Source organism: Salvelinus sp. IW2-2015, linkage group LG16 (assembly GCF_002910315.2).
Source record: "Salvelinus sp. IW2-2015 linkage group LG16, ASM291031v2, whole genome shotgun sequence".
Lineage (NCBI taxonomy): Eukaryota > Metazoa > Chordata > Actinopteri > Salmoniformes > Salmonidae > Salvelinus > Salvelinus sp. IW2-2015.
In genome coordinates this window covers 4,765,503-4,792,095 of record NC_036856.1, presented here as the reverse complement: position 1 = coordinate 4,792,095, position 26,593 = coordinate 4,765,503, and the positions used below count along the sequence as shown (strand labels likewise).

Below are 26,593 nucleotides of genomic sequence, written 5' to 3'. Positions count from 1 at the left end.
TTTTTTTTTTTACATATGGGTGGTCCCAGGAATTGAATCCACTATCCTGGTGTTGCAAGCGCCATTCTCTACCAACTGAGCTACAGAAGACAAAGGACAGAGGAGAAATATCCCCTTAATCAAGGACGGATTTAGATGTGGGACACCAGGTGGGTGTAATTAATTATCAGGTACGACAGAAAACCAGAAGTTTGGCCTAGGCTACTGTTGATTGCGAAGATCTTATTTTTCATTGCATTATAACAAAAGTTATTGCAGGCTACTGTGTGCTATTCAGTTAGGATGCAATTTTGGAACTTACATTTATTTATAAACATTTGTTTTACCATGATTATTATTATTATTGCATATCATTATTATTGTAGGCATATTTATTAATCTAAAACAGTTCTTTAAATATGCAAAACGTGTTTTGTTTCATTCTGTTGAGATATTATTGCTGGCTAAATTCAGTATTTTTAAATTGTGTGCTCCGTATTTATACTGAACAAAAATAAACGCAACATGAAACAATTTCAAATATTTTACCGAGTTACAGTTCATATAAAAAGGAAGTCAGTCAATTTAAATAAATAAATTATGCCCTAATCTATGGATTTCACGACTGGGCAAGGGCGCAGCCATGGTTGGAGCCCGGCCCATCCACTGGGGAGCCAGGCCCAGCCAATCAGAATGAGTTTTTCACCCCACAAAAGGGCTTTAATACAGACAGAAATAAGATTCAGCACCACCTCAAACGATCCCACAGGTGAAGAAGKCAGATGTGGAGGTCCTGGGCAGACGTAGTTACACATGGTCTGTAGTTATAAGGACGGTTGGACATACTGACAAATTCTCTAAAACGACATTGGAGGTGGTATATTGCAGGTAAACAAACAATTCTCTTGCAACAGATCTGGTGGACAATTCCTGCAGTCAGCATGCCAATTGCACCTTCCGTCAACACTTGAGACATCTGTGGCATTGTGTTGTGTGACAAAACTGCACATTTTAAAGAGGCCTTTTATTGTCCCCAGCACACCTATGTAATGAACATGTTAATCAGCTTCTTGATATGCCACACCTGTCAGGTGGATGGATTARCTTGGCAAAGGAGAAATGCTCACAAACAGGAAAGAAAAYTAAGCTTTTCTTTTTTAATATGGACAATTTCTGGGATCTTATTTCAGCCAATGAAAAATGGGAAAAACACTTTACATGTTGCGTTTATATTTTTGTTCAGTATACTTTCGGATCTAAATGCATATGGACGTCCGGTAAATTGATAAAATGTCCGGTAAATTTAAAACTTCCCGGTCACGTTGTCCGGAGCCAAATATTTCGAACGGAAACCCTGACACACACACTCCCCATTGTCCCTCTCCTCTCCCTACACAATGAAGATGACGCTAATTGCCAGTGGGTGGGTTATTGGGCCAGAGTGGCGCCAGACACTGGGCCTGTGAGGATGGTTTTTGACGTGCAGCAGATCAATACGCCACACAATGGGAAGGAGAGCCACACCACAGCCACAGGGCAATAAATCTAGTCCTTGCTGCTACTGTTAGTGAGGACCACCGGCTGTCTGGGATAATTGCGGCTGGGAAGCAGCGCCAGTCGAGGGGAGAAGTGTGGCAGGGTGGTTGAGAGCAGGAGGGGGGAGCAAGTAGAGAGGAAAAGTGTGCATCACTCGCTAACAAAGGTGGGTGGTGGTGGTCAGCCATGGCTGTAAGAGACTAGGACAGGAGTGTCAAACTCATTCCATGGATGGCAGAGTGCTTGTCCAATTAAGACCTACACAACCAGGTGTGGGGAGTTCCTAACTAATCAGTGACTTTAAGGCCAGGCACCACAGGCTGAAATTATATTTTTGCATCTACCTGTTCATTTTTAGATTTTTGTATTTTGGTCCATTAATAAAAGTATWATCAAAAAGTTAAAACTTTRTTRTTRTTTTTTTTAAATCATGAAAATGTATATTTTGTTTCGAGTATCATACTACCGTCATTAACATTAATACATTTTAACCACTTTGGACAATGAGTAGATGGGTGAGGCTTTCTTGCGCAAAGCAGTTTGGATGAAATTATTGAATAGTGCCTTCAGAAAGTATTCATACCCCTTGACTTTTTCCACATTGTTGGTTTACAGCCTGAACTCAAAATTGAATCAATATATTTTTTCCCCCTCACCAATATACACATTTTGAAAATGAAATACAGAAATATGTAATTTACATAAGTATTCACACCCCTGAGTCAATACATGTTAGAATCACCTTTGGCAGGGATTACAGGTATGACTCTTTCTGAGTAAGTCTAAGAGGTTTGCACACCTGGATTGTATAATTCTGCACATTATTCTTTTAAAGAAATGTCAAGCTCTGTCAAGTTGGTTGTTGATCATTGCTAGACAGCCATTTTCATGTCTTGCCATAGATTTTCAAGCTGATTTAAGTCAAAATTGTAACTAGGCCACACATGAACATTCAATGTCGTCTTGGTAAGACAACGCCAGTGTATAATTGTCCTTGTGTTTTAGGTTGTTGTCCTGCTGACAGGTAAATGTCTCCCAGCGTCTGTTGAATACCAGGTTTTCCTCTAGGATTTTGCCTGTGCTTAGCTCTACTGTTTCTTTTTATCCTAAAAAAAAACTCCCTAGTCCTTGCCGATGACAAGCATACCCATAACATGATGCAGCCAACACCATGCTTGAAAATATGGAGAGCGGTACTCAGTGATGTGTTGGATTTGCGCCAACCATAAAACTTTGTATTCAGGACAGTTCATTTCTTTGCAGCTTTTCTTTAGTGCTATGTTGCAAACAGGATGCATGTTTTGCAATATTTTTGTATTCTGTACAGGCATCCTTTTCACTCTGTAGATTATGTTAGTATTGTGGAGTAACTATAATGTTCTTGATCCATCTTAAGTGTTGTCCTATCACAGCCATTAAACTCTAACTGTTTTAAAGTCACCATTGGCCTCATGGTGAAATCCCTGAGCGGTTTCCTTCCTCTCCGGCAACTGAGTTAGGAAGGATGCCTGTATCTTTGTAGTGACTGGTATGTGTGTAGTACAGAGAGGAGGTAGTCATTCACAAATCGTGTTAAACACGATTACCGTTTAATCACGTGTTAATCTAGATACTGTTCTTCGGAAAAATGCACCAAAAAAGCATTTTACATATTTAGTATTTTCCAGATCGATTAAAAAAAATATTTATCCACAATCTGCTTTGTACAAGTCCGGTCCTGGAGTGTCTTTAAAAAAAAATTTAACTGAAAAATGTAGGCTGACTTCTTCCAGTGTTCAGAAAAAATGGATTTGCACAATATGCAAACACATAATGAGAGGTTGCCTCATTTGCATATGTCAATTAAATATTGCAGAAAAATTGTATTACAAAAAAGTATTATATTTCTGTGTACATTCAACTGGTAAAAGTTGATTGTGATATGACTAAGCAGAAAAAAGACCCTATAAGGGTGTGGTGCCTGGCCTTAATTCAATCAATTAAGTACAAGGGAGGAGTGAAAACCCGCAGACGTTCAGCCCTCCGTGGAATGAGAGTGACACATGTAGGCTAGGAGGTAGATGCCTAGACGGCCTATCAGGGAGGGAAAGGAGGAGGCCATTTAAGCCTTCGGCGACCCAGCCTCATATAGACGTAGGCTGGACAATAGAACGAGTCAAAATTCAACCAAGGCTGAAAAAATGTCAAAAGAACATTGGCTAAGCTGGAACACTAGCGCGAGCCCATAGCAAATGAATGGAATCGAACGTTCGCAGAGCCTGTTTTGACTGGAGTGATGCATAGAATTACATTTCGACAAAATGGCACAAAAAATGTATCCCTTATTTTACCACTGCAATCTGTTCGTCGGACGAAACTGGAAAAAAGCAACTTGTGTAGAAAGTTAACATCCGCACCTTGATGGTTTCAACTGTGCTTATGTCTGCGTAATGAGAAAGTAGAGAAAAATTAAAAACTTKTATTTCTGGTCTAGTGATCGATGACAACCGAGTTCACTGCCCAGACTTACATGACTACAAAGGAGGAGATTCTCCTGATTAAAATGGTGCCGGACTTGAAAAAAAACTAAATATAAACATTGTGAGATATTTGGTGAAATAGAGTGGCATGCCTCTCCATAGGAAAACAATGAGGGGAGCTCAGCGTTGCAAGGGCAAAACGTATTTTGGGGCTAGCATTTCATGACAACCGAGCTCGCTGCCCAGACTTGCATAATTAGAAAGAGGATATTCTCATGATTAAAATGGCGTCCGACTTGAAATAAATCTATATATACACATTGTGAGATATTTGGCAAAATAGACAGACATGCCTATATTTCCCCTATAGGAAACAATGGGACGACCTCAGAGTTCCATGAGTAATTTTTTGTTGTTGTTTACATTTTAACTACCATTGTGCATTGTGACATAGAACAATAAGCTGGGAATAGAGCGTTCGGAAGGAGAGTTGGTGCCACGGTGCTCAATAGAACTAATAGGAGCTGGCGGGGTGAAAAATGCCCTAAAATAAGGCCTGTTTTTTCGTGATTACTTCAAAACGACGGCAAGCAGCTGGGAAATATGGTCATACTATGAAACTGGGCTCCACGGCGGATGCAGTGAACTGGTTTATATCAGAAAAAAAAGCATTGTTAAAAATGTAATGTGTCCAACCTAATAGTGGTGTATTTTGGGATCCTAACCCGTCTGGTTACCTTTGAAGGCGTCAGCCTGCTGCTCCACTGACTCCCTGACCATCTTCCAGAAGCAGTCAGACACGGCCAGACTGAGGTTCTTAGTGGTCACCTGGTGGGCTTTCAGCATGCCATCTCTTTGAAGGAGAGAGGGACACAGGTCAGGATAACATGTTACATTTCAGCCAGATTAAAAAAATAAAAAATCTAATTGAAAACCATTGCCGTTCACCAAATTAATGAATTTACCGGCAATTAATTCTCTAAACCAAACGTGCAATAATAGGGAGTCAGGACACCCACCTAAGAAGTCTAGAGTTCTGGAAGAAGTCCTCTTCGTAGTCTTTGATGGAGTCGATGCTTTCACCGGCACTGCCTTGGGAAGAAGGGACAACAGATGCACATGTCAGTGATTAAAGACCTGACTAACTCAGGGCAGATTCAACTAATGTACATTATTGTCATGAGGGTGGCAAAATTCCGGTAACTTTCCCCAAATTCCCTGATATCCTGGTGGCATGTTACTGGAATTTTGCCACCCTAATTGTAATGCATCTTACCTTTCCCCGTCACCACAGCAAAATAGCCCAAGGCCTTCATAGGGAACAGTTTCCCTTCAACAATCTGTTGAATCTGTAGGGAGAGAGATACATCAAATCCGAGACGAGGGCGAATGCAATCAAGTGTCATTGGATTTCATCCAGTCTGTACCTCTTGACTGTTTGAGTGTACCATCCAGCTTTTAAAACTAATGAAAGGGAACCCCTTTTTGGCTAAAGAGGATTATAATTGTTTTCAGACCATTTGAACTTCACAAATGCAATTCGTCCATGCTCTGTTTCAGGACTACCTAGACTTGRCCAACTCATTTCTGCTTCACGTCACAAAAAAGTTTCAAATCAAACATTTTGAACGTGTGTGTGCGAATCTCACCCGGTTAGGGCTGGCCAGGTTCTTCTCTGCCAGGTCTACTTTGGTCAGGACAAATATGGTCCTCTTCCCCTGCGGGTCCATTTGACTGACCAGGTCTGTGACGATGCTGCGCTCCGCATCCACTGACCCATCTGAGGACGAGAAACAGAGATGGAGGGTTCGGGAAGAGCAGGTGAGGTAAAGGAATAGAGGCGGCAGCAGAGAGGAGAGATGAGAGAAGGGAACAGAGGAGCAGAGGGGAGGGGAGGAAGAAAAGGAGCTCAAGGATGATCTGTTCATATTTGATCATGAAAGGGGGACTCCAGTGTTGACTCACCCTGGATGCAGAGGATGATGGCATTGGGGTTCTGCATGTAGTTCTTGCTGATGCTGAAGATGGTCTCCTTGGTGTCGGCTGCCATGCCCGCTGTCACAGTCTGAGAGGAATAAATAGCATCACATTTCCTTAGAATCACTGCACCTACCACTGTATGGTCACTGTTTATGGACACAAGAGTGTGTGCGAGTGTGTTTCTGTATGCACCTCTGTGCGTGTGTAGCTGTGGGTGTGTGTGTGTGTATACACTCACACTGATGACTCCTGGTAAGTCCACTAGTACCATCCTCTGGATGCCTGGTCCTTTGACACTCAGAGAGATCGTCTGCCATACGGAAACCAACATTTTAGGCACAAACTGAAGTACAATTTTTCAAGCTGAAAGCTATAGAGGCTCTGTCCTCACCTCAGGGCTGACTGTCTGTCCCTCCTTGACACTCTTCCTCATCCTCAGCTCGATCTCATGTCTCAGGGCAGCCAGCTTCAGGGACCAAATAATTAATGAATGAATGAGTGAATAAACAAGAAAACAAGTGAATGAATTAAGATTGAGAGATGCAAATTTCCCATTTGTTTACAATCCAGTCATCCTTCCATATGTATACATATGTATACATACATATGTATGCTATATAAAACTTACGTCCTCCTCTTTGCCCAGGTCGAACTCTCGGCTGCTGTCCTTGAACATGGCTACGTGATGCGGACCCTCGCTTAGCGTCACCTAGTGGAGGGGGAGAGAACAGCAGGCGGCAAAATGTAATTGACCACTTTCAAAGTCCCCAGGCCAAAACCACAACAGTAGTCTGGTAATGCTGCCCATCCATCCAGACCACACAGGCCTCATTCAACCAATCAAACTGAGGACTAGAACGTCCCATATGGAACCGTGTAYACCTACAGAGCCTAAGAGGATATCCATCAAGGCATTGCCACAGCAGTAGGCAAGGTTTGGACAGGTTGCCTTAAAAAGGGGCAATCTGGGAGTCAAAACAACAACAAAGCAGTCACTCCACCACTTAAAAGTTATATTCTTCAAAAATCAACAGCTATACATCAATTACAAAATYGATGTACCAAATCCCAGATAAAATAACAAACACCAAGTAAGCYTTGGATCTTACACATCTTTGATATCTTTATAGCTGCAGTACAGGAAGTTAGGGATCTTGAGGGGGTTAAGGTAGTCTAGTAAATGCGTTCTTCTACCTTGACAGGAGAGCGAGTCATCATTTCTCCAGAGCCCCGGGGGAAGATCCTAGCCTGGGCGATCATCTCCAACACACTGGTCTTCCCTGCACTCTGGTCTCCCACCACCACCACCTATAGTATAGCACAGTGGAGGGAGGGAAGGAGGACGATGGAGGGGAGGTGGAGGGTTGGATGAAATGGGTGTGACAGACAGTAGAGGCTTAGCATTTCATAACAACGCCTTTACAAGAGGAAATAACGGGGCCATACTTGCGAACATAAGCAACCATTTCAATTTAAACAGTTTCTCCGGCTCAAAATGCGTATCAGCCAATTAAAATCGTTGATTTACTTGCACGTGACAGAACGCTAAATTGTAGCTGGTTCCATTCAGCTCAAATGGCACACGTTACTATGCTAACCAAGTGGCAGTGATACTGTTCTGGAACAAGTTRMGCATCAGCCAATTCAAATCGTTCACGTAGCTGGTGTTCCAACACTTGTTCATGGGAGCGTCCTAAACCTAGAGAGCACGTTTTGAACATCAAAGCAACCCTCACGTATATATGACTGACTGCTCAAATTCCTCTCTGGTCCACGTAATTGTCGCAGATCGTAGCAATGGATCAAATCTCACACGAGTTTTCCCCCTCCGTTTGAAACGTAGATTCACATCTATTGGGGTTAGCGTGTTGAAAAGGGACGTAGCCTGCATCCAACAGCTTGAAGATCGAAAATGGATTTAGTACACAAACACACTGCTATTGCCTAATAATCATAGTGCATATGCTATATTACACGGACGTGCACACCTAAATGTAGACGTACAACATGTTATTGCCAACTACTTTGTCACATACGAGWTATTTGACTCGAGGAGGATGGGCATTAGCGTACAGTAGCTAAACAAAGTGCACATAGCTATAGCATACATTCATTCACCGTTTAGCAGTGTGCCACCTAGAAGAGATGGTGATAATGGTAGCCTACATGACTTCTATTTGACAAATCCATAAGGCTCTTATTTTTTGGATACTTCAATGTTGTAAGGTCCTCATTTATCTGTTTTGCAAAAACGCACATGGATGTGTGTGAAACGGAAACAAACACGTGGGATTTTGTTATATATGCGAAAGCTTGAAAATGTGGTCTAATGTTAGTAGCCTAGTCAAGGATGCATCAAATGACTATCCAGTCTTTAGATTTTCGTTAGGAATGTTATATTTTTCAAGAAACTGGAGTATTTCTCAAACCAATTAGTGTATACTAGCAACAAAACACAACCACCAAACCAGACAGGCAAATTCAGGGCATCAAAAACTTTCAAAATACAGAAAWAATCTGTGTATGATACATTTTTGCATCATATGATTCTGCGTTTGCATCATAAGGGGWTGATTTCTGTATTTTGAAAGTTACATATCTTGAAAACTTGCTAACAGTAAAACATTTTGGGACTATTTAAACAACGGACTAATGAAACAAATACCAAAAGTTAAGTTTTTGGGTGGAATTTTCCTTTAAATGTTTGTAGAGCTCGACCGATTATGATTTTTCAATGCCATACCGATATCGATTATTGGAGGACCAAAAAAGCGCCGATACCGATTTAAAATCTGCCAATTTAATGTATTTATATATATATATATATATATATATATTAGAGAGAGAGAGAATATATATAATTGAAATAATGACAATACAAAAATACTGAATGAACACTTATTTTAACTTAATATAACTAAATAAAAATCTATTTAGTCTCAAATAAATAATGAAACATGTTAATTTGGTTTAAATAATGCAAAAACACAGTGTTGGAGAAGAAAGTAAAAGTGCAATATGTGCCATGTAAAAAAGCTAACATTTAAGTTCCTTGCTCAGAACATGAGAACATATGAAAGCTGGTGGTCCTTTTAACATTCTTCAATATTCCAGTTTAGAAGTTTTAGGTCGTAGTTATTATGGACTATTTCTCTCTATACCATTTGTATTTCATATACCTTTGACTATTGGATATTCTAATAGGCACTACAGTATTGCCACCTCATCTGGAGTTGATAGGCTTGAAGTCATAAACAGCGCTGTGCTTCAAGGCATTCACGAAAGAGCTGCTGGCAAACGGAGGAAAGTGCTGTTTGAATGAATGCTTACGAGCCTGCTGCTGCCTACCACCGCTCAGTCAGACTGCTCTATCAAATCATAGATGTAATTATYATATAATAAACACAKAGAAATACGAGCCTTAGGTCATTAARATGGCCAAATCCGGGAACTATCATTTAGAAAACAAAACGTATATTCTTTGAGTGAAATACGGAACCGTTTCGTGTTTTATCGAACAGGTGGCATCCATAAGTCTAAATATGCTGTTACATTGCACAACCTTCAATGTTATGTCATAATTATGTAAAATTCTGGCAAATGAATTACAGTCTTTGTTAGGAAGAAATGGTCTTCACACAGTTCGCAACGAGCCAGGRGGCCCAAAATGCTGCATTTACCCTGAATCTGCTTGCACAGAACGCAAGAGAAATGACACAATTTCCCTAGTTAATATTGCCTGCTAACATMAATTTATTTTAACTAAATATGCAGGTTTAAAAAATATATACTTGTGTATTGATTTTAAGAAAGGCATTGATGTTTATGGTTAGGTACATTGGTGCAACGATAGTGCTTTTTTGGGGAATGCGCTTGTTAAATCATCACCRGTTTGGCGAAGTAGGCTGTAATTCGATGATAAATTAACAGGCACCGCATTGATTACTTGCAACGCAGGACAAGCGAGTTAAACTAGTAATATCATCAACCATGTGTAGTTAACTAGCGAGTATGTTTAGATTGATTGTTTTTTTKTAAGATAKGTTTAATGCTAGCTAGCAACTGACCTTGGCTCCTMGCTGCATTCGCGTAACAGGTGGTCAGCCTGCKACGCAGTTTCCTCGTGGAATGCAATGTAATCGGCCATAATCGGCGTCCAAAAAKGCAGATTACCGATCGTTATGAAAACTTGAAATCGGCCGATTACCGATTAATCGGTCGACCTCTAGTTTATAATGTCTTAATATAAATTGTAATGTCTTTTTAGTTCTGTGTTGGACCCGACGAAGATTAGATTAGCTGACGTTATGTCGTCAGCTAATGGGAATCCTAATAAAATGTAAATGCAATATGGACAACATTTTCTTACAGACCAAAGGAACAAAAGTAAACCTTGAATTAGAAGTTTTAAAATATCCTTCTAYTGGTCAGGGTTGACCCATTTTAAGAAATTCCATTAGTTGGTGYAAATAAAGTCTAAGATCTTTGATAGGCTGATGAAGAATTTGATCCAGGATATAATCACTGCCACCTGGTGAGGTTAGCAAAGGGATAATGTGTGCCATCTTATTTAATGGGACCAGCTCCAATTTAGCGTTCTGTCATAAATCGATTTAATTTAATTGGCTGATACACAWTTTGAGCKGAAGGAAACMGTTTAAATTTAAAATGGTTACTTCTGTTGCCAAGTATGGCCCCAATATTTCTGGTATCTACTAAAGAAAAAAGAATGTCTCCCTAATTTGATTGCATTTCCAGACAGCCATGACCCTTTGGTTTATCTTTACCCTGGGTAGGTGGTCCTGGGTGTTGTAGTTGGAGTCAAAGTCTGAGAGGATGTCCAGGACCTCAGAGTACATGTCAATCAGAGACTTCTGTAGAAGGAACACAGATGGAAAAATACTTTAGGGTAATGCCTGATGGGAGAATGAGTTAGTTTCAAAACACTGTCTCCTGAAGAAATAAACGCCTTGATTAACTTGTACTACCATGCAGAACACTGGTGTGTGTATGTGCATGACTGTGTAAGTGTGTGTGTGGTGTGCGTGACTCACACACACCTTGATCTTCCTCTGGTGGATGCCCTTCTCATCTTTCTGCAGCATCACTTTCCTCAGGTCCTTGTTCTCCTTCTCCAGTCTCTCCAGCATGCGCTGGTACTTCATCTACGTACAAGAGAGAAAGACGTTCAAGCTTTAACAACAAATCCTCTCTTTCACTCAGTCCATTTATCAAAGTAAACTGGACTTTTCTAAACCTGACTTTACAAGGTCAATGTGGTACCTTACAAGTGGAGTCTATTTAAGGAAAGATATGGACCATTCAGTCCATTTACCAAAGTAGACCGGATGTATTTATTTTATCGGCCCATCCATTTGATACTGGATCCAGCGTGCCTGGCACCGACGATCATACGACGCTCAGGTCACTCGTTTCGCCCATTCTTACAATACATTGAACGGTAACTGAACGCGCTGATGCCTGTCTGACTGCTTTGTTTAGCAAGCCACGGCCACGTGACTCSATTTTCGCGAACGGGTTGGTGTACCTAATAAACTGTCTGGTGAGTGTATATAACATTCTGTTGGTGGCAAGAATTTCAGATAATAATTTAAACTGAAAAACTTCAAGTGTTGAATCAAGCGTTGTTTTGTGTATCAGTTCACACACAATGTGCCATGGAATCGTTACATCGGAAATCTCTTCCCAGCTATTTTGCAACCAGTAACCCGGATTTTTATTATGTGGAATAAAAACTTGGGGTCTATTAAACAAGGAAGGATATGGACCATATTTGGCTGTACCTGAGTTCGGAGCAGTTCCTCTTGAAGCTGGTCCAACTTCTCCTTGTCTGAAGACTGGAGACAGAGAGCAAGTTTATTAACCCTCTCTCTCTCACATGTCTGGGACATTTAACCCGTCACCCTCTGTGAGCCACTCCAAACCCACTGAGACCACTAGCATCATCACAGACAGCTAACGTGCACGTTACATTACACAGACCAGTGGGCACCGCAGCAGAGGAAAGCCAAGTTAATAGAAAAAAGGGGGAAAACTGATTCCAGTCCAGGTTGTAGTCATTGGTTTGGTCTTAACATGTAATACAGTAAATCATAMTGCAAAAATCAGAGGCACAAGTAAAATCAGGCCTTGGAAAAGACATCTGAATTATACCAATCATCAATCAAGAGATCATCATCAAGATTATTACAGCATGATTACAGCAGCCCCCCGGATTAAAGAGTTCCACATCTGCAATGCATTTTTGAGAGGTGGAGATCACAAAGCAGAGACAGAAGGAGACAGAGCACCAGTGAGCGGATGGATAGGGACAGCAAGAAGGYACAACAGATTAAACACACACACACAAACAAGTACAGTACACACACTGATAGATGAGACAGGGGCTATAGCAAAGGTGATTGTGCTAACTACGTGCAAATTGCAATGTCGTGATAATAGGCTATAGCAGTTAATCTGATTAGTGGATTAAGACAGATATAGTACTGATTCCTACATCCTGATATAGGCCTATACCCAATTAGATAGATTTCACTGTATAACTYACATTTAGGATAATTCCAGAAGTGCACAGCACACCATGCAGCGGGGTGTCCCTCCACTCCATGCAGTGTAGGTTGTCCGTACGTTAGTGAAGTGTTACGGGAGGACCGTTGGCCGTAGTCCAGCGGTTCGCATGAGATAGGGAGCCTAGGCTGTTACTGCGGTACTGAACTGGTGACAGGTGATTCTGAGATTTCCAGACATCAGACATGCCATCCCACCAGTGGCACAACATAGCGGTCACAGCACACTGCCCTGAGGGACACCATGTGGATGGATGATGTTTRCCAACGTCTGCTCACACTAATGGGAAGTTTGCGAGGGATGACAGGGTAGTATGTTTGGGAAGGTTGAATAAAGGCGAGATGTGTGCTACTGCAATGCAGCATACAGTGCCTGGTGAAAGTATTCACCCCCCTTGGCATTTTTCCTATTTTGTTGCCTTACAACCTGGAATTTAGGGGGTTTGTATCTTTTGATTTACACTACATGCCTACCACTTTGAAGATGTAAAATATATTTTTTATTTTGAAACAAACAAGAAATAGGAAAACTTGAGCGTGCATAACTATTCACCCCCCCCAAAGTCAATACTTTGTAGAACCACCTTTTGCAGGAATTACAGCTGCAAGTCTCTTGGGGAATGTCTCTAAAAGCTTGGCACATCTAGCCACTGGGATCTTTGCCCATTCTTCAAGGCAAAATTGCTCCAGCTCCTTCAAGTTGGATGGGTTCCGCTGGCGTACAGGAATCTTTAAGTCATACCATAGATTCTCAATTGGATTGAGGTCTGGGCTTTGACTAGGCCATTCCAAGACATTTAAACGTTTCCCCTTAAACCACTCGAGTGTTGCTTTAGCAGTATGCTTAGGGTCATTGTCCTGCTGGAAGGTGAACCTCCGTCCCAGTCTCAAATTTCTGGAAGACAAACAGGTTTCCCACAAGAATTTCCCTGTATTTAGCACCATCCATCATTCCTTCAATTCTGACCAGTTTCCCAGTCCCTGCCAATATAAAACATCCCCACAGCATGATGCTGCCACCCCCATGCTTCATTCTCGGGGTGATGAGAGGTGTTGGGTTTGCACCAGACGTAGCGTTTTTCTTGATGGCCAAAAAGCTACATTTTAGTCAAATCTGACCAAAGTACCTTCTTCCATATGTTTGGGGAGCCACATGCCTTTTGGCGAACACCAAACGTGTTTTCTTATTTATTTCTTTAAGCAATGGCTTTTTTCTAGCCACTCTTCCTTAAAGCCCAGCTCTGTGGAGTGTACGGCTTAAAGTGGTCCTATGGACAAATACTCCAATCTCCGCTGTGGAGCTTTGCAGGTCTTTCAGGGTTATCTTTGGTCTCTTTGATGCCTCTCTGATTAACGCCCTCCTTGCCTGGTCTGTGAGTTTTGGTGGGCGGCCCTCTCTTGGCAGGTTTGTTGCAGTGCCATATTCTTTCCATTTTTTAAAGAATGGATTTAATGGTGCTCCATGGGATGTTCAAAGTTTCAGTTTTTTTTATTTTATAACCCAAACCTGACCTGTATTTCTCCACAACTTTGTCCCTGACCTGTTTGGAGTGCTCCTTGGTCTTCATGGTGCCCCTTGCTTAGTGGTGTTGCAGACTCTGGAGCCTTTCAGAACAGGSGTATCTATAACTGAGATCATGTGATACTTAAATAAAGTACACCTGTGTGCAATCTAACTAATTATGTGACTTCTGAAGGTAATTGGTTGCACCAGATCTTATTTAGGGGCTTCATAGCAAAGGGGGTGAATACATATGCACGCACCACTTTTCCGTTTTACATTTATTTTTTAGGAAACAAGTTTATTTTATTTTTTTTCACTTCACCAATTTGGACTATTGTGTGTATGTCCATTACATGAAATCCAAATAAAAATCTATTTAAATGACAGGTTGTAATGAAACAAAATAGCAAAAACGCCAAGGGGGGTGAACACTTTTACAAGGCACTATATATAGGCTAAATAGCACATGCAAACTAACTTAGTAAGACAAAAGCAGCTAGACCAGAATGAATTCAAAACTGACCAGAAATCTGCAAAGTGATACAAAAGATGCTGTTAATTAAATYTTTGCTAATTATCATTGCATTGTWTTCAGCGATCAGAAAGTAACAATGCACAGTACAATTTGTTSCTAGTAGCATATAGCCTAAGCWATAAAAAGACTGRGGTTTAAATCAACAATGACTAGAGATTCAATAAAGTGCACCACAGTGCCTTCTGTCCACATCACATAGGATAGTGAGCTAGGAAGGAGCTCTAGGGTTGCTAAATGAGACAAATCCAAACGGTATAGGACCATAGGAATTTCATTCACCAATCTCATAAACAGCATTCCATATTAAATTACTCAGCAAATCTCCATTAGTGTGAATTTAAACGGCAGGGGGTTTGTCCATCCTGAGAAGGGCGGGTGGTTTTGTGGGCAGTTCTACTGTTTACGTTCTGAAGGGGGCTTCTACAGATGAGGGCTGGGTGGTGGGAGGCGGTGGAGGGGGGGGGGGGGGGTAGGACCTTCACCTTTCGTTTCTGCTGAGGGGGGCTGGGACTGGGGTTCGGGTGGTGGTTGGCATTGGCTCGGGTATCAGGCGCGGGGCGGGCGGCGGGCGTGGGGTGGCCGGGGGCGGGATCTGGGCTTGGCCGTGCGTTTTTGGATGCGGCGGCCCGCCGGACCTCCTCCTCGGCCTGCTGGATCTGCTGTTGAATGAGAATGAGCTCGCCGAGCAGACCCTGAGGGACGTCACAGTGAGAGAGAGGCAGGAGCAACACAGCCGTCAACACAACCTACTGTACCCGTCAGTCCAGCAACCCACTGACCAACCAACTAAGCTGGAGCTGGGGCCAGGGCTGACCTACAGATAGACAACCCAATGTCGATCTATGCCTAGCCTATGCCCATCATCATCATCGATGGTCACCATTCTGTCAAAGCTTGGGGGTAAACTGAATCGACATCTAGCTCCTAGATCTTGCCACCATAATCGGTACCCAACAAAGTCAGTCTTTCTCTGTCAAAGAGTCTCCAGAACAGACTTTGCCAGTCTGGAGATCTGAAAGCGGACGAAGCAACTGATACCACAACCAGTGTCTCTCAGCCAGTGGCACACGGGGAAGGATTCTGTAGAGTAATGGTTTCTTAGCAGTCTTCRATCACTATGGCTTTTTTAGMCATAGCAAAACACAACTGATACCCTGCAACTTAAAGAATGATTATGCTCTACGAGGCAATGTAGATATGACAAATGAACACTCACGAAATTATGGATCGAGGTCTTGAAGAAAAAAAGTAATTGTGTAGATGTACTGGATGCATTATTGAAAGTGGATAAACTATTTCAAGTGTGGCTGATATTCAACACATGTATTTATATTGACAATGATATTCTCTGCTAAAATCAGCCTGATGATTAGCGAAGCAAGCTGCACTGGGAATAGGGTTGCAKATTTCTCCGCTTTTCCAGAAATCCCATTTGGAATATTGCTGGAATCAGGAGGGAATAAGCAGGAAATCTGTGAATCCGCTAAKCAGGACTTCWGGAAAACCTGGGAAATMMTGCCACCCTAGCTAGCAATGAGTGATCTGTCAAGGATGGAGCAGAAAGCTTGCTGCAGGCCAGTGGGAGATGAGCTAAGCTTCAGCCCAACAGTCCCCAAGTTGGTCTATGATAATGTTGTTGTTTTTTTAAATCACGTTGAGACCACTGCTTTCGATTAAAAGCAGGGTAGAGGTATATGGATGCRATAGATTGTCTAATATTCAGCCTATTGTTCTACAATAGGTCACTCTTTTTAACATATGAAAGTCACTAYGGTTGAACAGTGTGAAAACATTAAAAAGCAGGACTATTCCATTGAACTCGCGGATAACAGCGGAAGAGCCTCTTGGGAGCAGAGGAACAATACAAAATGGGCAGTATGTGAAGACAACGGGAATGGAACAGAGGAAGATACAAAAGTGCTGTTCAGAAGCTAAAGAGTATCATCTCCTGAATGCAGCATGAGACTTCTGGAAAAACAACACATAGAGGAGCATGAGGGGGGAAAAAAGCAAGGGCAAATATCAGCATAAGTGCATATAGCCCATATGATTTTCTAGCCATGATGTAATTACTCTGTAAGATTGAGYACTGAATGACCACCTCCATGTCACAAATGGTAACAAAAAAAAAAAACATACCTGCATTCCTTAGCAGGAAAAAATATAATTTTGTACATGTGACAAAATAAAAGCAGGTATACGAACCTCAGTCGTACAGAGWACAAATCTTTGCTATTTTCAATGGTCAACAACATACAATATGAAAAACCACTAAAACAGGTAGCCAGAATGGGGGTCAATTCCATACTCAGCCCAGTAAAAATAAACAGAAATTCAGTTAACAACCTGAATACTGCCCTTTACCTCCAGTAGTTTTCAACTCAAGAACAGAATCTCACTTCATTTCCCAAATTYCCTGGAGCTGAAATGGAATTGCCCCAAACTGCGAACTCAACAAGCAGCAGTTTCTTTCTACAATGAGACACAGCTATATGTCACAMGGAGCGAGGCTGAGCGAGGGTAAGCCAGTAAGGCGGTGCAGAGCATACTTGCCTTCTTGAACTGTTTGTCGCTGGCCTCCGGTGTGGCGGTGACCGGGGCCTCTGTGGCTGCTTTCACTGGAGTGTCCCCAGGGGCTTCTGCTAGGAGACAACAACAAAACAGTCAATTATAACACTTGACAAACATAAGTTTACCCACACATGATAATACATTCTCTTTAATAGTTTATTAGTAATAAGTAATAATGAGTCAAAAGTATTGGCATGCCCAACATTACAGAGGCCTTTACCTACACCCCAGATCAGAAGCAGCACCCGGTCCCACGTGACAGAATCTCAAATGTTTGGAAAATATTGCTCACAATAGAATTTGCTGAAAGCCGTGGTATATAAGACAGTATACCACGGGTATGACAAAACAGTTATTTGTCCTGCTCTAATTACTTTGGTAACCAGTTTATAATAGCAATAAGGAACCTCGGGTGTTTGTGGTYTATTGCCAATACACCACGGCTAAGGGCTGTATCCAGGCACTCCGTGTTGGGTCGTGCTTTAGAACAGCCGTTAGTCGTGGTGTATAGGCCATATACCAAACCCCCACGGGCCTTATTGCTTKAAAACTGCCCTTGAGTGTCATGGAACAACAATCTCTCGTCCAGCCAATGAAAGCCCCGTCAATAACAAGCCTCGCACATACCGTACAGGACTGCGTCCCAAATGGAACCCTATTCCCTATATAGTGCCCTACTTCTAAAAAGAGCCCTATGGGTCCATGTCAAAAGTAGTGCACGACATAGGGAACCACTTGGGACAAAGGAATACACCTATTGTTTTAGCAAGTCAAAGAAGAGGGAGGGATGTGGTTCGAGGTGTTTGCATCCATCAAAGACACAGCGCTTCTTCCAAACATCTGAGAAGCATCAGCTACCAGCAGACAAGGAGAGCCCTCTCAGCCAAGGATAAGGGATCCCATAATGTAAGTACAGGAGGGGGGAAGAGCCCAGTGAAGCCAGGGAGAGAGGAGGAACTTGAAAGTCAAAATACAGAAACACACAAGCAGAACAGACAAAAGCCACAGTCAGACTAAACTACATGACAAGGGAGAAGAGGAGATTATGCAAAACAAACACACTGTCTCTGTTGTTAAGAGCACTGTAGACCAGAAGGATAAAGATCGTCATTATCATATCCAATTAAATTCATTCCAAGTATGTCCAATTCAGTTTTCAGAGGAATTGTGTTTTTAGAGGAATTCAATTACACAATGAGACAGTGCACAAAATGTCCTTCTCTGCACCCTTTTGATATCAATATGACGTAAGGATAAATCCTCTGCATCAATTAAAGCCTATGTGTCAATCAAAGCACACTCTGGTACTAAGGCCACCCAAAAGACAAATCCTTCCATTAATAATTTGTCATTGGTGTCTCAAACAGCAGCATAGRGAACCACAGCATGAGTCGTAATACCCATAAAACCTAGCAGTCAAACGGGGAAATGGTTCCAATTGTTTTTCCACCGTTCATTCCCCCCCCCCCCATTGGTGATTTTAGAAACACTTAAAATAATGTCTGTGTTTCGTGTAGGCTTACCCTGGGGTAARGTTTTGATAACCGTGTAAATCTCTCAAGGAACAGGTGACTTATCAATATATTCACTTGTATTTTCCCGCAAAAAAAATGAAATGCTTATTAGCTTCTAACGTGGCTATCACAAAGAACTACAAATACCATCGTGATCTGGACCAGACTGCCGAATCGAGGCAAAGGTAAGAATCTCTGGATTAACTATCTAATGTTAGCTAAATGTAGTAATGAATAAATTGGAGACATTTCTTTAACTTGACAATTCCGTGAACAGTCTTGTGCAACTTTTAAACAGCTAATTAGCATTTTCAAATATGAGAATAAATCGAGCAGAATATGTTAATAAAAGTCACCTTGTCCGAGAGAGATTTACATGGTTATCAAAACATACCACCTGTGTAAGCCTACACGAAACACAGCGCTTATTTTAAGTGTTCTAAAATCCCCAATGGGAAAAATGTATGGTTTAACTGCTAGGTTTTAAGGGTATTATGACATTCCACTGTGATGCTCTATTGGACAGATAAATCAGTTGGTAGTCTGGAAAGCCAATCGTGTTGAGTTAGGAGGTGCCAATCCAGGAACACGTGACATCGTCTTTGGCTCCAAACCACTGTCAACCACTTCTGCAAGGGTGCTGCTGCACACACACCAACGTTGGGTAGTCAAACAGCGCCAGGGAAGAGAGTGGAGGGGCTGAGTGTGGGGTGTACACACCTAACAACAGACGCAGACCAGAAGCTCCTTCACTACCCACACTCACACCTGTGAAGAATGCGGAGGGGGTGGGGGGGGGGAAGAACACACACACAAAAAAAAAAATCAAAAGACTGAAGCAAAAAGGGGTCAGAGCAGGGTCACTGCTGGACACATGTGGCTAGGCCCTGCTGTCAGAATGTGAGCTTGTTGTTGTGGCTGCATCCTGCAAGTCCAGAGGCGATGCCGTTGACTACTTGTGCAATCTGGGCACGTAATTGTGATACTACTCATTATACAGGATAATTAATCGATTGACCTAATTTGACTGTGTGAAATCAATGGATTGGTACTGTTCACTTATGCTCATCACATGCATACAATAGTAACATTGTAAAATMATTAATATTGACCCAAAMTAGACCCAGTTACTTTGGAAATTATACTTAGCCCATAGAGATCCTATTAAATTGCTAGAGGGGCAATGTCATAAACCATCAAAGTTSCAGAATAGGGTGAAAATGGCAGCCATATTAGTCAGGGAGAAATCCAAACTAGTCTAATAATTGSAATGAATGGCAGMAYAGGCCAAATCCCTCTTTTTACAGGACAATAAAAGGCATGTGATARKAGAAAGTGTGTAACACAATTGTCTACCTGAAATATTGTCATATAACTATAAATGCAATCTATAAGGGTTTCATACAAATTTGATGTATAAATAGCTTCAAAAATATCTGTAAACGGACCATAAATGTCTCCATTTTTTTTTTTTTCTTGGAAAACAACAGCAGTAGTCGTTGCATTTACAACTTGTCGTGACATCAACTGATTTCAGCCAGTGTATGGCTGTGGATTGACTGGATTATTTGAATGGAATGTTGGCTGTTCATTTGAAACAGTTATGGAATCATTCCTCCCAAAAAAAACTGTCTGGCTCGCTAGGTAACAAATATACAGTGCGGACACATAAAAAATAAATTACTTTACACAATATCTTATCACAGCACTGGAAAATCATGGATGCCCAACTCCCTGACCAAAATGGCTGAGCTTTAGCCCAGCATAAGAAGGTTCCTGTCCATTCTAGTACTCAAATGCCTAAATCTGTGACTTAGCCTACAAAAACAACCGCCGTCAGTACATACTTAATTATAGTATGCTTTGAAAAATATCAAATCATAGAGACGGGTGGAAATTGCTCCATAGCTCTCGAGGTGTATTCATTAGTGCACGCCGTCGCAATATGTTCTGCAAGGGAAAACATTTAYCAACGAAGARAATAGTTTCTTATTGGACAAATTCAGGTAAGTCCCTCCCCATTTCAGCCCATTTGCTTCCAAGTGAATACACCCTACAGTATGTCGCCTCTCTCCTCACTTCCAGAAAGCAGCATATTGAGCTGCACTATTTCAACACAAGGCAGCCCAATTGTGGTGTAAGATGCACTTCACAAGAACATCAACGATGCAAAAGCCCATGTAGGAGGCGGGAAAGTGAAAAGTGATTGGAACTGGCACCCGTAAATTAGCGAAAATAAAACATTTAACTCTTTTGTTTGCTGGAAAGTAGATTTCTACAGTAGGTAATGCAGGTGTGATTAGACAAGGATTGACAAAAGTAGCCCACTTCAAATTCAGATTACCAATGACGTGGAGTGTGACTTTCTACCACTTGGAGCAGGTGCTATAGCTATTCTGGATTCATAAAGCTCAAAACGTTRAGCACTTTTGCCACTTTATCTAAGATCTATAAAAAAAAAAAAGATTGAATCGTGGGCAAAAATAGTTGATTAACTGGTTTGTCCAACATTGCCATTTTATGCTTCAGTATGCCCATCTTTTCTTTTTTATCTGACAAGACTGTGTACTCACCGGTGGAGAGGATGCTCTTGAGGAAGGTGAAGTTCTCTCCTATCTTATCAAAGTCAGGTAACTCGGGAAGGAGCTTGGCAATCTCCTCTAACTCAGGCAGAATTTTGGTTAGTTTATCTGTGTGTAGAAAAGTGAGATATGGTTAGTGGAGTTTACCATTTGAACCAATGTTGTGCTCCTTGCGTCAGACTTAAATGAACCAAACTAAATAAGCAGCCTTAAAGATGGAATCCGCAGTAGGGGAAACAGCGCCACTGTCCGCCCCACGGCCATTGTTTTGTTAACAAAGCAGAGCTGGGGAGCGTTGCACATAGAAACATTGTTCTATCACGTGTGCAATGATGTCAGAGGGGGGGTGAAAAAACAGTGTTCGTTGTCTGCAGCAACTCCGTTGTTGGAATATCGCAAAACGGACGTGCCAGTTTCACCAATAAGGATTCCAGTTTAAGAGAAAAATAGCAATGGCTCAGTCTGAATGCTTATTAAAAAAAAATTACAATTCACATCTGAACAACCACACACTGCACTGACTGACAGGGAATAAACCAACATGACAAGATGTTTAACAGTTTCAAGTTCACAGACTTCTAATGAGGCATTTTATGGCATACAGGGGACACACCTACCTAGGTCAATATGATCACTCAGCTCCCAGACAAAATCAGGTATTACCCAATTGTATGCACTCATATCAGGCAGCATATCCTTCCACTCCTCATAGGTCTGGAAGAACAGAACATAAGTGGCATATGGTCAATTTACAATTCTATATGTGATAATGGGACAAAAAACATACGTCCATTAAAGATGGAATTGTGGATGATGGTAACTGGCCATAAAAAAGACCACGGTCACCGTAATAACTGTTAGAAGAGCAGCAAAAAAATAAATGCATGTGCAGCTATAGAAAWAGAATGAATGGGGAGTCCCCATTCAAGACAATGGTGGCATAATGGGTGGACTGGCGGCCATTGCAAGTGTACGCATAGTAGCAAAGCAGGAAGTTATCACGTTGTTAAGAGTTACGGCAGAAACGGACTCAAATGAACGAATGCCCGGCCGTCCCMTCTTCAAGCATCTATTCGTTCCACAAAAAAAWAAATATAATAATTCTTTAAAGGTTATTTTATTTTCATCCATAACTATCAGTTACACGGTTATAGAGTAATTGTGCCAGCCCTAAATTCAACACATTTGCACCTAGAAACGTGTTCAACATTCACTGAAGTAGCCAGCAAGTTTACTAGATAGTATGGCTGTGCAGAGTACTCGGACAAGACAAGTATCATAACTGATATGGAGAATTTTCTGAATAGGATTACGACGCAAGTATTTTCTGTAATTATCCGTGATAGAAATAAAGTGATTTTCAGGTGCCAGCACCCATCTCCCTTTCACTGAAACAGTATGGAGTGCTATTGGCTAGTTCTTTCTATAAAGAAACGGGCGGGGTATCTGTTGAGCCTGCTGCAATGATTGGATTAGAACAAGATGCCCTCATTTCCCCCAGACAGGCAGGCATCTCTGCCCCCTCCTCCAGGGCACAAGTCTCCCCTTCATGTATGAATCAGAATCTGTAGCTAGTCACCGTTGCTCAATCTAGTTATTTTCAGTCAACTTTATTCAATTGCTGACGATGTGATACAAGCCATGCTTGCTAGCTATTAATATTTATTCTTGCCCAGGCACGTTTACAGAGCGACAGATCATTAGAAAAAAAAATTACATATGTAGATAGTTTATTTTGATTGTACAAATGTTGAGGCATAAGTGTCGGGAGAAAAAAGATTTGCTCCTCTTGAAAGTGAAACAATATGGGACAAACGAAGTAGACTACCTTCATCTAAACCTGTGTCTGGAATAAATGCAGGCAGTAGTAGCCAGCCAGCCATGCATTAGGCGAAATGCCTATTTTGTTGATAATTGAATAGGACTAAGTATGTAAATCATGTACATTTTCATCTGTCGGGGTCATTTAACTTTGAACATTGCGTGTAAATGAGTGAAGGAACATAACGATGTGCTCGGAGCTGTACTTTTTGTACTGTTTATGTTTTACCGGCATTTAAAGCGCACATCCGTGTTTTCTGATCACAAGTAAATAGGATTACAAGTATCAAATGTGATAAAACCGATACGATTACGATGAGATTAGCACACCCCTACTAGGTAGCTACAGTAGTTGCCCTGGTAACCAAACAAATAGACTTGCTAGTTTAGCTAACCATTAGTCCTATATTGCTATTATGAAAATCTAATTCAACAATGTCAATAATGTTTTCAAAATCGGCTTTTGCTTTCAAAAGCAGCTCAAACATAGAACATGTAAGAATGAACTTCATAGCCATTGAATTATACCGTGCATTATAYGGAATTATACAATGGAATACTRGTTTCTGATTGGCTTGAAGAGCATTCTAGAGTGTGCATTATTTCCCTATAACACACGGTATACTAGCACGATAGAATTCAATGGTTATAGTTCCTTCTTACATGTTCTGATTGAGCTGCTTTTTCACTGGATGTTGAACACATTTCTACCAGCAAGTGTGTTCAATTATAACCATGGTATAAAATGAATAATCAACTCTGAGCTCTGTGTTCTGTTGATTATTAATTAACTTGGGGCTCTATGCATTCGTAGACTATCCCTTAAATAATGCACGCTCTAGAATGCCCTTCAAGCCAATCAGAAACGAGTATTCAACAATGCCATGGTATTTAATAGGGCATATTTCCCATTCTAAGTGACATGAAAGGGTTAAGTCTTTAAAAGGTCCCTTATGTTTTCTTCTATCTTGAAAGAGTCTGGGTTAAAAATAGAGGCATGACGGGAGTCTGGACATCTAGCCTACACAAGCTAAACTTCAACAGAATCATATGTTAACCTGGTGCATATAGTGAAATGGGTTTGAGATAACACGCTCGTAAGAGCATCTCATTGTGCTGGCAGCCTAGCACGTCACGTGACCTGAATAAATATACACCCTAGCAGAGCAGCAGTCAACTGTAGAGCAATTAACCCCGGTTTCATTGGATGTTAAGAACAGTAGGTGGACTCATACATTAGGTTTACAAGAGCAGCATTCAAATTGAATATCACTTGATCCTATGCCCAGTGTGAATGGTAATAAACCACTTTATCTATGTGTTTGTTATTCTCAATGCTCTTACCAAGCAGGTAAAGCCAATTAGTGTCAGAGTGCCAACCAGTATCTAGATTTTAAACAGCTTCTCTACCAAAATTATGGGACAGTAACCCAGGCACAGATTAAGCCTAGTCCTGGYCTACAAAGCACATTCAATTGAAAATCTGTGTCTATGATACTGGCCCTTAACATTCAACTCTCTCTTCTCCACCTCAAATGTGCGGTACCTTTTTGGCGGTGTACCCGCCTCCCACTGCCGAGCCCAGCACGATGTACCGGAGCTTGAGCAGCCTAGAGGCTAGGCGCAGCATCCAGAAGTTGCGGTGCTGCTGGTAGCGCCAGCCGCCATGGCCACCTGGGGGAGGCTTGGGAGGCCGCATGGGCAGCCGGGACATGGAGGTGAAGTGGCGGGCTGCCGAACAGTGCGGTGGCCGCTGGGGGTTGGCACTGGCGTTGTACCGGTGGTGGATGGCACGGGACAGCGGGTGCAGCTTCTGCAAGGGCATCCTGAACCTCACCCCCATGTTGTTGGAGACCAGGTTCTTGCAGGCCATGCTGACAGGACAGAGAAAACGAGTCAGGGATTAAGACCCACAAGTAAATTCAACACTGTACCTTCTGCAGACATCAGTTTGGTGTGATTAGTTGAAAGATMAATTATAACTGTAGATTACAACATGATGATGAACAATGGCATGACAGTGTTGATTGAAAGAAAGCGAAAKAATTATGATAGCTAGCTGAACACCTGTCTGGCTAAATACACTACAGTAACGTTGGTTACCTAAAAATACTACAGTAGCTAGCTAATTTAGTTGACTGTGTTAACTGGCTAACGTTAACTGGCTACCAGAATGCCAGCCGTTGCTTTTGTTTTGCAGATGGCCAGCACACGCCCCATCCAACGTTAGCTAGCTAGCTGGAAAACTATTTACGAGCAGGCCGCTTGTCAGTGATTGCCATTTGTTTTACAACGTACGTTAACTAGCTAATGGCCAGTTAACCCACTTCCTGACTATCAACAGAGGAATATAAACATTTTCGTAATCAGCCGCTACCGGCTCTAGCCAACTAACGTTACCTAGCTACGTTAGACAGTCATTTAATTAGAAGTTGTACATCATTGCCATCAACTATTGCTGTTTGAAAACGTTTAGCTATGTATAATTGTTTAACTTGTCTAGCTAGTATTGTGGTCAGCATTGGTAACTAGCTGGATATAGCCTAGCTAGCTAAACTAGCCAGCTGGCGCTAAAGGTTGATCTTTTGGAAATATTATTACCCCACTTACCAGGCCACTGCTCTTCCAACTCGTAACATAGCTAGCTATTGCTATTAAGTTACCAACAAGGGGTGAGTGCAAATGTATTATAAAGTCACGCTTAGGCACTATTTAAATCATCTTTCCAGATGGTACACATTGGTTATTGCTAGCTAGCTAACAAGGACACGGCAAGAAATCGGAATGACAGGTCTACTTCCCGGCAATGAGTCCAACCTCCAAATTAGCACTGCCAAAACACAGTCTATGGTGGTTTAGGTTCCTACACAGTATCTCAGTCGTACATACTCAATCACATCTCATATGATATTACACTTTCTCTAATTTGTCAACATGTAAATCAATTGGATAATTTATTATTTCAAACATTTATAGTAAGAATTTCCACACTGTAATCTGACTAAAAACACCATTGTGTCTTAATTGTTCTTCCATGGAAGCTGTGGACCTCCCAAAATTGCTGAAAAAGTAGCACAAATCCAGTACTACTCATACTCTAGGGTGTGGATGGTCTAATAATACACAATATCAACTTCATGACTCCTCAATGTTGTACAATTATGATGGGTCATTGCTTCGCTCTCTGAACCCTCCAATTTTTACAATGTCCAATTTGTACAGCTAGCTTCTGTCCTCCTCTGGGTACATTGCCTTCAAATCAAAACCTAGGAGGCTCATGGTTCTCACCCCATTCCATAGACTTGCACAATACTTATGACAACTTCTGGAAGACGTCCTCCAACCTGTCAGAGCTCTTGAACTGACATGTTGTCCACCCAATCAAAGGATCAGAGAATTAATCTAGTACTGAAAGCATAAGCTACAGCTAGCTAGCACTGCAGGGCATAAAATGGGGTGAGTAGTTGACTCAAAGAGAGAGAAAGACAATAGTTGAACAGTTTTGAACAAATTAATTTCTTCCAA

At 41.6% G+C, this 26,593-nt stretch overlaps 1 protein-coding gene across 8 annotated transcripts in view; it reads right to left on the bottom strand.

The window, feature by feature from the left end:
• The window catches only part of opa1 (OPA1 mitochondrial dynamin like GTPase), a 63,182-nt gene extending 37,328 nt beyond the window's left edge, over positions 1–25,854 (bottom strand). Inside the window, exons 1-19 of one of the 8 annotated variants that reach the window (XM_024003841.2) lie at positions 25,679–25,854; positions 24,615–24,942; positions 21,865–21,961; positions 21,239–21,355; positions 19,386–19,433; positions 17,134–17,222; positions 15,063–15,272; positions 11,759–11,812; positions 11,009–11,119; positions 10,742–10,828; positions 7,149–7,262; positions 6,583–6,663; positions 6,346–6,420; positions 6,193–6,264; positions 5,940–6,039; positions 5,624–5,754; positions 5,251–5,323; positions 4,994–5,066; positions 4,712–4,827 (exon numbers count right to left, since the gene is read on the bottom strand). In XM_024003841.2, the coding sequence (XP_023859609.1) occupies positions 4,712–4,827; positions 4,994–5,066; positions 5,251–5,323; positions 5,624–5,754; positions 5,940–6,039; positions 6,193–6,264; positions 6,346–6,420; positions 6,583–6,663; positions 7,149–7,262; positions 10,742–10,828; positions 11,009–11,119; positions 11,759–11,812; positions 15,063–15,272; positions 17,134–17,222; positions 19,386–19,433; positions 21,239–21,355; positions 21,865–21,961; positions 24,615–24,942; positions 25,679–25,707 (2,005 nt within the window). In that variant the 5' untranslated portion in view covers positions 25,708–25,854. The remainder of the gene's footprint in view (positions 1–4,711; positions 4,828–4,993; positions 5,067–5,250; positions 5,324–5,623; positions 5,755–5,939; positions 6,040–6,192; positions 6,265–6,345; positions 6,421–6,582; positions 6,664–7,148; positions 7,263–10,741; positions 10,829–11,008; positions 11,120–11,758; positions 11,813–15,062; positions 15,273–17,133; positions 17,223–19,385; positions 19,434–21,238; positions 21,356–21,864; positions 21,962–24,614; positions 24,943–25,678) is intronic. The other 7 variants (XM_024003843.2, XM_024003842.2, XM_070447463.1 and 4 more) reach the window with 7 other exon arrangements.
• Positions 25,855–26,593: the final 739 nt, after the last annotated feature.